At 30.2% G+C, this 13,592-nt stretch overlaps 1 protein-coding gene across 1 annotated transcript; it reads left to right on the plus strand.

The window, feature by feature from the left end:
• The first annotated feature begins 818 nt into the window (after positions 1-818).
• On the plus strand, positions 819-13,589 carry Zip99C (Zinc transporter Zip99C). Its single transcript, XM_012373973.2, has 5 exons — positions 819-1,826; positions 9,140-9,250; positions 10,259-10,503; positions 10,591-11,071; positions 11,421-13,589. The coding sequence occupies exons 1-5, from the start codon at positions 1,604-1,606 to the stop codon at positions 11,588-11,590; spliced, it is 1,230 nt and encodes a 409-aa protein (XP_012229396.1). The 5' UTR covers positions 819-1,603; the 3' UTR covers positions 11,591-13,589.
• The last annotated feature ends 3 nt before the right edge of the window (positions 13,590-13,592 follow it).

The raw sequence follows: 13,592 nt of genomic DNA on the forward strand, positions 1-13,592 counted from the left end.
GCTTGTGTGTTAGAATATAATCTAATTTTTTTTAATTTTAACACGATACACAAGTGATAGATATACATTTAGGCGCAAACAAAATGTCCAAAGCACTTAAATTAATCAAATTTTGATTGTTCACACGTTTTCTATCTTGCAAGCATAACAAGTTATCATGCCTGCTCGAATTACGCATTATCTTTCTTAGTAGATGTGAGATAATTTTATCGACAGATAATAAAATTGTGATAAAATCGCAGTATAAAAAAAGAAAAATAGAAGGAAAGCTACTCAGAGCACAACAATCCGATCTAAAGTATACACAATGGACTCTTCAAAGTGCCGAAAAATTGTATTAGCGTTCTACACTGAAGACCAATTCAATTTGGATTACCTTTAAACTATAATTTAATCGTTTTTTTTTTTTTTTCTAAATAAAATATGAAAATAGAGAGAGAGAGAGAGAGAGAGAGAGAGAGAGAGAGAGAGAGAGAGAGAGAGAGAGAATTAAACCGCGTAAAATTGATCAACGTCAGACAACTTGGTCTTGAATAAAAAAAAATATCTCCATTCCAAAAGCAGCTCCTTTATCGACCTCGAACGAGTGCTTCACGCGATCTGTATTCTCCATCCCTCTGCCGTGGATTCCGCGCGTTTCACGTGCTGTTTCTTTCCTTCATGTCCCTTCTCAATCTCTCACATTATTCCATCTCATCCGATATTCTCGTGCACTCTGTTGCACCCTTGCTTGTCACGCTGACATCGCAATCCCTCTCGCTTCCGCTCGTGGGTAATATGGCGATACGCGATACGCGGCGGCGAGTATAAAAGGGGTCGCCTACGTCGCAACGCGCGTCAGTCTTGATCGGTCCGCGTCAGCTGTTGTGTCATAGCGCTACGGTAGGCGTCTCTAAACGTAGTTAAGCAAACCGAGCATTCTGTGAGCCGAAGTTAAGAAACGAAGTGCTACAAAGAGCGGCAGAGTAAACGCGTGCATTGTGCGTCTCAGAGGTCTCACGATCGGGGACATTGATGACTACGGCGGCATTAATGCCTTTGTCCGCGCGTCGACACGGCGGAATGAAATAACGACAGAGGCTGGAGCAAATCAACGAGGCTGCGACAGGCAGCGGCGACAACCTGATTCCAAGCGTCCGTGCTCAGTCCTCAGTGTAGGCTAGTCGGTCGCTCGGCGGTCGTTGTCTTGACATTAGCATTAAGATTATTGATGAATTCGCAACGTTCGAGACGAGTACATGTAATCACAGGAGCATCTAGACAATCGGCTAACGCCGAAATCTCCACCGAGTCTTCCTCTTTTATCATCGTCGCAATCTAAACTCCACACGCATCGTCAATCACGTCATAGCGATAACATCGTCTTCCTCGATACGGCTCGACGAAAAAGTTTTTCGGCAATTCTACTGTCGCGTTGAGGTTATCTACGGAGAGAACGAACACTCCGGATCGCCGTGTGTACATCATTTCCATCGTGAAAGGGGATTCCTTCCAAATCCTGTTTGACCCAGTTTGATATACGGGTTGACACTGTTTGTTAATTAGTGATACGCGAAAATTTTAAGAGGATTCCGACAAAACAAGATAGCACGCAGCAACAAACATGGCAGCCACAGCGGCGTACGAGTACACTTACAACTGTACGAATACTGCATATCTCTCATGCGACATCCTCGGAGGAACAAACGAGTGGCATGAGATCGTAGAATATTTTTCTTACAACCCATGGATATTCTCTCTGCTTGGCAGCACTATGGTCGGACTCACGGGAATCTTTCCCCTGTGGCTCATTCCTATCCAGGATGGCGTGGATCTGAAAACCGGCGGTAAAAATTTGTCGATAAATCTATTCCTATTTATTAATAAAAGACGCGATATGATCGCAATTGCTATCACATCTAATTTCTGTAATATCATTTGACTCAATTCTCATGATAAGATTTCATTGAACAACTTTTTTGAATTAACACCTTTTTCAAGAGTGGATCGAACTCAATGTCAGACTTGCATAAATTTAAATATAAATTTGTGCGAATATTTTATCTAAATTTTATAACTGTAAACTTTTTATTCTTTACTCTGATTTAATAATTATTTTTACTTATTTTTTTATATTTTATATATTTTTTTTAAATTTTTATATTTATAATATGAAAATCAAATATCTATGATTATGATTATGCATTTTATTGTTGCACAGTTGTAGTTGTATTATTCATTATGTAAAACATGAAGAAACGTATTGCAAATATAAATTTTGTACATATTAATTATTCTTTCTCTTTCTCTCTCTTTCATTGTATAAGTTTTATAGCAATTCGAAAATTGTATTAAATTATTTATAATTTATATTGCAACATTCTTTTCAATCGTGTAAAACCAATAAAATAATAAATAAATAACTTCTTGTAATATTTAAATTATTACACAAAGTGCTGCAAGGAGAATGACACGAAAAATGCTTGCTTATCGATATAGTTATCATTTAATTATCATTACTTAGTCATGGTCATGGCGTAGGATTGAATGTTCTGCGTGTATGATATCATTTTTATTTGTCTCATTGTCAGTAGCCTAGATTCTGGAATAAATAGCGTAACGTAATTTTGACAAATATTATTTTGATTCATATATAAATCAAATTATTACGCAATCTTGCGCACATGATAAAATTGCTCAATTATCTTAGCATTGAGAATCCCCCGTAGAACAGAGGTTTTCAAACTCTGTTCTATAGCCTTTTATAGTTTAATACAGTATGACGGTTGAACAAAGAATTTGAGAGAGTATGAATCGAATTTCGAATTAAAAACTTTGACTCATATTCATTTTAATTTGCTCTACTTTCTTAACAACTAGAAAAGTTACCTTCATGTTTGACTACATCATATACTTCGTCTAAACGCGCATTTATAATTTTAATCCAATTCTTCAATTCTAAACTCTTCACTTTCTGCATTATTTTTATGATTATTTTTATGATTATTTTTATAATTAATAAAGGAAATGATCCAAATATAGGCTTATCACTTTTTCTTGATATATGTCTCACTTCCTGATAGGAAATAAGCGTCAAGAATAGGTTTGATAAAAACTCAAATGAGTTAACTACGAATCTTTGTTATAAAAGTTATAAAAAAATTGTATTTATAGATTTATAAACATTTTACAAAAAGTTTCAATGAAAAAAACGTAATTTAAAAGAAAATAAAATAAAACGCGTGCAGATTTTTATTTTATAACATTTATCGTGTTATTAAGATATCCAAGTGCAATATTTTTCATAGATATGCTGACTGTTGATATGTTTGTTTACAAAACCTTATAAAAGCCGTTTATACTCTTTAAATTTATTGCAGAAATATAAAGTGAAAAGTTTGTTCTTTTTAATCAAATTTTAATTATTTTATGCGTAATTAAATGTTACTTGTTAGAACAGGATGCATGCACACTTGTTTAAAAACAAATCTGCATTGTCAATGTATAGGCAGACTTAACTGCGCATGAAATAATTACAAGTCTGTTGCCGATGACAGTTGCCAACAAGGAAAATATAATACTTCTTTACTGAGAATTTTGCGATATAGCGCAAAGTTGATGAATATGACATTATTTAATGATATTTGCCATTTTAATTATTAATAGATAGATATGAAATTTAATGGTATTGGAGAAAATTGATTGAATCGATTGTTTCTTTTATAGTTAGAACGCATTGATTTAGACATTAATAAATTTTGCCATGGACTTTGTACCATCAATGCTGCATGTCAAATTATTTTTAGTACTAATTATAAGACTGATCGATAAATGCTCGATAAATTTTATAACATTTTAATAATTTTATTATTGCCGTATATATTATATGCATATTTCTACGTCGCTAAAATGATTAATAATTGATTAACCTTTTTTATGTAATAATTTTCAATTTCATTTTTGTCATAATGTGATTAAATTCTTTTCGAGAGCTTTAACTATATATTGATATCGTAATAATTTTGTAATCGTAATCTCATTTTTTTCAATTTTTTTAATCAAATGATTGTGATATTATCTATAAATGAACTTTGATCGTTAGTTATATATAATTATGGCGTATAATAATTTCGTAAGTGCTTCTATCGTCGTAAGTGTTTCGAAATGATATATTTATTTATCGTATCATTTTTCCTCAATTCCTATGATTAATTTATCAAATCCAAAAACATGATACGAAGCAAACTAATATATTTTTTTAGAAGAAAATGTATTTTATTTTTTTTTAGTATTATTAACAATAAAATTTAAATAAAAAGCTTATATTTCTACGATCACTTTTCTGCAAAAATATTTGTCAGGAAATTACACTTCCAATAATGCCATTTCATTATTATCTAAAAATCGATAAATTACAATATACAATTGATTATTATGATTGATATTACATTATTAACGACGAATTAAAAACAGCACAGTTTTTATGTTTACATATTTTGCAATAAACATATACAGAATGAAGGACATGACAATGAAAAACATAAGTTTGAATTATGTCTCTTGCCTACTGTGTTCAGTGTACTGTAGAATTAATATATTAATATTATATAATAATATTCGTGAAGTGAGCTGCTGTTTTAGACTTGAAAATAAAAACGTATTCGGACCACGTATACTGTGATACAATTGTTATATGTATCAGTATTCTCAAGAGGCAGCGAGCGCTACATTAAAATTCTTAGCAACGCGCTGCATGAAACTACCGTAAAAATTATTCATCGTAAGAATGCAGAATTAAATAATCAGAGCATAATGAATAGAACAACACAATATTCTCCTTAAGAAACAATTTTGAAAGCGGTTATTTGCAGAATAAAATAGATATTAAACTTCGAATCTTTATTAATTGTACAGATACAATTCTTTGACGTTTTTACCATTAAACGATAGACTTAAATTTATTACATGGGGGAAGAGAATCTCATTGTTGACGATGTAAGATATTTTGAGTCTAATATAGAGTAAAGTTGCTTCGTTCTTCGCGTAATCGTGTTTATTTTGCCATTTCGAAGTCCGCAAAGAATTCGTCGTTATGATCTCTTGACGCATTTATCGTCTTGTCGGGAATATTGAAATAACTGCACGTCTATTGTGCTGCGAACAGTGATGATATATTATTTATCAGTCACGTGCTGGATAGTGTGCTCGATACTTAATCGCGCAACTGGGGAAAAACTGCATGCAATAGCATCGAGTACGCATTATCAGCGCATGATATGCGAATACAAAAAATTAATTTTCATAACTTGTGCTGTTCTCTGCGTAACTCTGCATAAAATGTCAATGTTTTATATATATAAATCTCGTGAAGAAACAACTTGGCTAATAATTTTCACTCACGTTTATAATATGAGAATAAGATTTATAAAGTCAATTTATCGTAAAACAAATCTGTGGTAGAAATTATTTTAGAACTAAATGGAAAACCGAATATATCTAGGTAAATCTGATTTGTTAAACTTTGAAATTAAACTGAAAGGTTTTAATAGTTGCACATTATGGTGGTATAAATTCCTCTGTCGTGTCTGTAAAGTAATTCCAGCTTAATATCTTCATCGCGCGGCTTAGTATCTTGAGACACGAAAAGCTTTGCTCAACAATTACGTAATTACAGAATTATTACTCTAACAGCAGTTCTAATGTTTGATGTAAATTCATGATTTATCACATATTGTACTAATAATTTGTCTTTATTTCTCGTTTCGTTTATTAACTTATGCTGTATTCCCTAGTTTAAGTCAGTTATATGTAATTTTTATATAACAAATAGAGAAAAAAGTTTACGTATTTTAAAAGCTTATTAAATTAATTGTATGTATATTCTAAAAAATGACTGATAAATTAAACGAACGTGTGCTATATACACATAATTGTTGCAATATGCGACATGACGCAAGAAATTTTCAAGTACACATTGCGAATAAGATTATGCGCATTATGACATTTCTGTTTTCTCCTTAGAATTTATTTTGCGTCGAAATGCTTCTAAATTCAAACATTTATATTAATTCTTGTGACATCCAGCAATTTTTATTAATACACAGCAATATATTAAATTATTCAAGCACAAATATTTTCTAATATTTTTACGTAAATATGAGGGGTCTGAGTTTTTTAACAGGTAGACGCAATATTGACAAAAAAATCACAATAAAATAATTCTCAATTTAAGAGTAATGATTGCTAGTTTTTATTGAGATTAAATTGTGACACTATGCATGCAGAAGAATCTTCTACGTAATGTTGTATAGATTTGTCGTATGTTGCGCAACAGAGTGTAATGATAGGTTTTTTCTAATCTTGTACACAATATTTTTACGTAAATATGTGAGGGGTCTGAGTTTTTTAACAGGTAGACGCAATATTGACAAAAAAATCACAATAAAATGATTCTCAATTTAAGAGTAATGATTGCTAGTTTTTATTGAGATTAAATTGTGACACTATGCATGCAGAAGAATCTTCTACGTAATGTTGTATAGATTTGTCGTATGTTGCGCAACAGAGTGTAATGATAGGTTTTTTCTAATCTTGTACACAATGATTATGCTTTCACGTAGAAACGCGTTGTTTTTCTGCATGTAATTATTTAGTAAGGCAAAAGATAATACGTTTGCTAATTTTACAGTTTGCCAGTTGCATGCGCGCGATGTGTATGATAAATGTTTTTACGTAGAATTTAAAATTAAATATGCCTCAGTGATGTTCCTCTTGAAAAGGGAACTAACTTACAAAGTTTTCGCTAATAAATCTTTAATTCGTATAAAATTAGTTATAAAGTTTGAATATTTTCTTATTATAAAATTGTGGAATAATTTGGGAATAATTAGATTCTATTTTCCACCGAAATAATGTGCATTGCAAATGTTTTATTGCTTTATATTTTGTGATAATTTGTAATTTGCAAAAGAAATATTATTCAAATAATCATGACGTTGACGAATTATGTAACAATTTAATAATTAAAATTTTTGTTAGAACTGGAACATCTGAAATAATTTCCTTCATTGATTCTTCAATTATTTGAAAAAAATAATTATAAAAATAATGTAATTATATTATATTAATCTGTGTAATTTAGATTGTTGCTTGTAATCGTCCTCTTAATTACCTGTAGGTTCTTGAAAATTTTTTTGATTTATACATTCATTAAAAAGATATACGAAGGAAAATCGAAATGTAAAGAAATTTTTTAAAAGTTTGATTCCTTAAATGTTTTTTTACTTCTCGATTTTTTCTTTTATTATGATGCAATATATAAGGAAAATTAACTGCTCACAGAATAATTATAATTCCTGGAAATCAGAACCTTGTTATCTAATTATTTTTATCTGTTTGCATCGAGGTGATATATATTCAATAATTTTTATCAACTATTTTGATTCCAGTTATGCTAGATTTTTTTCATTCAATCTGCAGATGCCGATAACTAGTTAACAGTATTGGTGTCTTTGAAACCGGTTATATTCCTCTTGTTTTGCTCATCATATTCTACGCAGTCCAATTGATGTTGATACGCTCCAATTCTTGAAGAATAAGTTCGTCTAAAAGCTTGTCAGAAACAACAACAGTGTGATATTACAGTAAACATATAGCTCATCAAGTTTATGGAATAATACTGGATTGTGTTATAAATCATTTTGGATTTTCCAATAGATAGTATTATTGTTTTTTAAAGAGCACACTTAAAAAATCGTGATACGGACAAAACTTGATTACTTCGATAAACGAATATTTAATTTATATATTAATTAAACTGCGTTTTTGGCTTGACAAAAAAATAGACAGATTTATTTGAAAAATCCGAAACTACTTATCACACAACTTCAATATTATTAAAATATTATTACATGTTTATTTTTAATATAGTTAAATTTAAAGATCTTTATAATTGAGAGAACAAATTATATTTATTTATAATTGTATTGTAATTTATTAATTCAGAGCCCGTGTTACATCGTCTTTAAAATAAGCAAATTGCGACATTTGATTTATGTTTAATGATATCGTAAATAATTAATATATCATATTTGTAATATATTTCGACGGTCATTTTAGGTTATTTTAAATTGGATAGTGTTTTTTTACATTATGATAGATATATGTACTTGGAGTTTTATAATAATATGAAAATAATTCTATTTTTAATGTTTCACGCTTTTACAATTCTTTATAATTCAAGAGTTGCAAATGATGAATTTATCAATCAAGAAAAGAGCGCTGATTTAATTGTAGCCGTATCAAAACGAGATCAAGGTTCCACACACATTTATTTATACTCCTTTTCCTCCTTTTTAGATGAATCACACGTTGACATCATAGTGGTTATCATTCGATGGCCTCTTCTGTTAACTGCTTTTACAGATATACTGCTGCAAATTAGCATTTTATCGATCACGTCAAATATCACGTTTATTTTAAATACGTAATTTCCTAATTTTGTTTTCCTATTTGTTATTTCAGCATTAGCTGCTATGCATAATTTCCGGCATAATTTTATACTATGTCTCTGTAGTTTACAGTTTGTAATTCTATTGTACTACCGCAGATATTAACTTCTATGTGTTAATGTAACATTTAATTAACAGAATTATAATTATGTGCTATCTACGCGATCTATAAATGTGAGATAAAAGTGCGTAGGCAATGTCAGAGCCGAGCTTGTTGTATCCCATTAGAGTTCCATGACCCGTATATTAAAAAACATAACACATTCATAGTTTATTTTATAGTATCTTTTATTAACTACATTTTTACATATTATATATTTCTCAGTGTTTCTCGTCATAATTTTTTTCTCTTCACTATTACGTTATGATAATGGCTGATTTCTAAATTTAAAAAAAATATAATTTCAAGATCGACAAAGAATTTATTCCGGAACATTCTTTATTACATCAGAAAGTGTGTAAATAAATATTTACTGAGTTAGCTGTTAATTATTCCTATTCTAATGCACATGTGCATAGTGCGAGAAGCAACAATAGAAGCTCGTAAACATTCTGTTTATCTAAACCGCACACGAAATAAATACTAAAATGATATGAAAAATGAATAATAATAGTAGAAAATAAATAATGATGAATTTTTCTTGTTACAGAAAACGGCGGCACTTTGAAGATTCTTTTGAGCTTTGCCGTGGGCGCATTGTTGGGCGATGTTTTTCTACACCTCTTGCCGGAAGCATTTGAAAGCGAATTTCAGAGAAAGCGTAATTATTTTTACTTTTATAATCTCTTATGTGATAATATTTAATTAAATAGATTAACCCTATCTTGTAAGAAAATTTAATTTTGTGTATCTCATAAAAATCATCTATTGATAAGGCTGACATTATCGTAAGGAAAATGAACAAAATATCGATTATGAGAACGCAGATCAATGATAACGTTTACTTGCAATAATATATTTATTGTACAGGCCGAATACCATTACTTAATAACATTTATTCATTTATTCATGCCGTTTAATAGATTATCAAGCAAAGCAATACATATGTGAATATCATGAAAAGCGTTGTCAGAAGGAAACATCGATAAAAAACGAGTGATCGTACTTACTTACTCATTATTTGTGCCTACATTAATGAATTTATTGGTTTGACATTTCTGGAACTGCGAGACGTCTGAATATAATAACAATGTGAATATATGATGTATTTGGCATTCCTAAATTGTTCTACGTAGCATGCACATATGTGCTCGCTAAATGCGTTTTGCAGCGTTCTGCACGTTAATAGAGTATGCCTCAGCCTTCAGGGCATCATACCAAGAGCTTTATGAACGATTTAAGCGTGGGCTTCGAATTCTATTGTGCGTCAGTTGCAGATTTGAATTACCAGCTGCGTTCACGTAAATTAAATATCCTTCCAACCGAATTGCTTTAGGAATTCAAGGTGATCAATCGAATAGTATGTGTGTAAATTGATTGGCTTGATTATGGACTTCCAAATTTCTGTTTTACATTCGTCGCCTTTTCGCAGAAAAAATGAACAATACAATAAATTATGCAATTCGAATAATCATGCCGTGCATGAAACAATGGTTCATTAAAGAATACAGTTTACATGTCTATGAATATGAATGAATCATTATTAGTGATATTGCAAGCGACACATTTTATGAAGTGATTATAGAATGCAACGCTTAATTTATTTTATTTTATTTATTTTATCCTTCCATTCGCAGATATTTTACATGAATATATATTTTATTTACAGTCAAAGATGATCGTGCGTCCAAGCCCGCAGGTCTGTACATATTGTCTGCTTTTATATTCTTCATAATTGTCGAAAAACTCGTCGCCATTGCAAATGAGGAAGCGCCAATCATTCCGGAACAACAGATTGATAAAACACCAACCAAGGCTGAGAACGAAGAGAAAGAGATGGATAATAACAATTGTATTATGATGAACACTAAGAAGAATGGTTTTGTAAAAGAAAACTCGACGGATAAAGCCGAGGTAGTATCTAGTGTTATTTAAAATTATTATTATTAATATTAAAGTTAATATAGTTGTGTCTATAATAATTAATCTTTTGTTACACAGCTACAATCCATCCTGGAAAAGTCACCGCATAAAAATGGATTTAGACAAATCCCGAATGGTATCAAAGATTCACGAAAAAATGGTTTTAAGGAGTCTGACAGTATGAAATCTGCATTAGCAAGTGAATGTCCGAACAATATTGTTAATCATTTGACAGCAAGGACAAAGAAGCACACATACGATTTGTTCGGCAAATTTTTCAATCGCAAAGCCTTTCCCGGGTATCTTAATCTTTTGATGAACTTTCTCGACAATTTTACTCACGGTTTATCTGTGGGTGGATCGTTCCTCATTTCCTTCCGTGTAGGTGTCCTCAGCACGTTCACTATTTTGGTGCATGAAATACCTCATGAGGTTGGCGATTTCGCTATTTTGTTGAAAAGCGGATTTAGCAGATGGGATGCTGCGCGGGCGCAGTTAATCACAGCTAGCGGTGGGATTGTCGGAGCTTTGGCTGCTGTCTCCTTTTCTGGCAGCTTAGGTAAATAATTTTCTCACACATTTGAAGTCAGCGAGAAATCAAAATAATAATTACCTTTTTTTTTAATTTGACTATAAAGATTCTGTCAGTCATATTTCTTTTATTTTATATAACACTTAATATTAGGCATTATTTCTGTCATTATCTGCATTAAATTATTGTATTATTAGCAATATCTAGAGTGTTTTTAATTTAGAAAATTTGAAGAATTTATACAACGCCATGATGGATATTATTATTGATAGTTTCTGTATGAAATTTATCATAAAGTTGAATAGAATTTAGAATTGAATTTGATTAAACAATGCATTAAATTTGTTTTTTTTTTTTTTTTTTTTTTTTTTTCCAGAGGAAAAAACTAGTTGGATATTGCCATTAACCGCAGGAGGATTTATACACATTGGAATGGTAACCATCTTGCCCGATCTATTGAAAGAAACGAATACGAAGGAGTCTTTGAAACAGCTTGGTTTTTTACTTTTCGGGATTATCGTTATGGCTGCACTGATGTTAGTTTAAGTTAAACATATTTCCTTACATATAAAGTTAATTCTACAGAAAAATTATATTATGTTGCTATACTCTGAATATGATTTAACCGGATCAATATGTTTCGGTACGTATTATCACAATAGTCTCAAGTTGCCATAAAACTATATAGTACTTGTTATTCAATTCAGTTGGAATTTAATGGTCAAGGAGGAAGACATGGCGGCGATAAAGGATTGATTAAATTTATGTGCGATATATAATTGGATTTAGCTTAATATTGAAGGAACTAGTATTTAAATATCTTTTACTGAGATTATATATTGTGTTAGTTTTCTGTTTCCGTATAATCTTTTGAGAAAAATAATGAAAATGTTTTGCATTTGCCATAATTTGACTTGCATAATGAATTGTATTTATGATTCTGCAAAGGCTATTTTCTCAAACTGGAAGTAATGGTAACAGTGAAACAAAAGCGCGTTCTTTCAACAAAACAAAAAGTAATATAATTTATGTTATATTATTTGAAACAGAGATTATGCAGGTTATCGTGTTATTAATAACAAAATGATTTGAAGAACGTTATAAATCTCGTTATAAATCTCTTTTATAGTTTATACATAAAATACGCGCATGTTCCATCATAAGTGAGACAGTATAGATATCTTCCAGCGTGTTGCAGAAGTAACTAATATTTTCCGGTAACAGGGGAAAAAACAAGAGAGGCAATGCGATACCAATTAGAAATTATATAAAATCAGTATTGACGTACAACTATTATGTTTTGAACTAAAATATATAATAATATTCATGCTATTTATTTGTTTAATTTGTAAAAGTATGTGAGAATTCTTATAGAAATTTTTGTTAGATACATGTACACTTATGATGCAAACACATGGATATATGGGATATATACAGGATGTCTCGGAATAATCACGAACGTAAGCGGATAGAGCACGGTAAAGAATTTTTTTGTTCAACTTCTCTCCTCTACTTGCTTGTTGTCATGATTATTCTGAGACACCCAGTATAATTACATTTTTTCCCATTAAAAATTAAATTTAAAAAATAATCATGCGATAAAGAAAAAAAGTATTGTAGAGAATCAGAGAATTTAAATTTTTTGTTGAGTTTATTGAACAAATTGAACAAATTGAACAAATTTAAATAATATGAAAATTTATGTACAAATTTTGTAAAATCCAAGTTTAAATATAGCGACCTTTTTGACGGATTTGATAAAACTCGCGAGATTACATAGAAGTAGATTCTATTTTAAAGACTACTTGATTGAAATTTTAGATTTTAAAGTAAAGTTAATCATGTTCCTTTCATTTAAAATTTTACACAATATTATTGGTATTAAATATAAAGATCTATCTTTATATCATATTATGCAAATTTTATGTTTCTACAGCGAATAGAAAATGAAACAAAAAAAGTAAAATTTAAAGTATTTTCTCAATAAATTTTAATATATGCGTTTTGGTTGATATTATTATAATATAAATTTTTATATTGCAATATAATATTCTTTAAAATTGTAAAAGGCTCTGAAGTCTTGTGCATTATGTAATATACATGAGTGAAAGATATCGTATATTTTTTTCTTAATTTTTTTTTTTCATTTTTTGGTGTTTAAATTTAGGTAACTAAATTTAGATATCTATGCGATACAAGTTGTGTTACATTTCCAGTTTGTAAACTTCCGAAAGAAGCTCAGCTATCGTAATTTTCTCTTAATGGCCTCATGTATCATGCATGTTCATATTTAATCAGTTGCAAAATATAACGCAATCCTTGTACTTAACAATTAAAAACAAGGTGTTATTTCATTTTAGATGCGTGATACAAGAGTGCTTTTTCCTAAATCTGTAAATAAAGATCCTACTTAGGAAACTGGTTAAAATTAACATCTTTTACAAAAATATTTTCGATATAATATACTTATGGTTACATAAGTAAACCTGTTTATATGTAATTCCGAATTCGCTATGATTTGTAAATAAAATGTACTATTCTGCGATGT

The sequence above is a fragment of the Linepithema humile genome, chromosome 5 (assembly GCF_040581485.1).
Source record: "Linepithema humile isolate Giens D197 chromosome 5, Lhum_UNIL_v1.0, whole genome shotgun sequence".
NCBI classification, from domain to species: Eukaryota; Metazoa; Arthropoda; class Insecta; order Hymenoptera; family Formicidae; genus Linepithema; species Linepithema humile.

Coding starts and splice junctions, on each gene's coding strand:
- Zip99C (XM_012373973.2), top strand. CDS start 1,604: ATGGCAGCCACAGCGGCGTACGAGTACACTTACAACTGTACGAATACT. Junction 9,251..10,258: donor AAGCGAATTTCAGAGAAAGC/GTAATTATTTTT, acceptor TTTTATTTACAG/TCAAAGATGATCGTGCGTCC. Junction 10,504..10,590: donor ACTCGACGGATAAAGCCGAG/GTAGTATCTAGT, acceptor TTTGTTACACAG/CTACAATCCATCCTGGAAAA.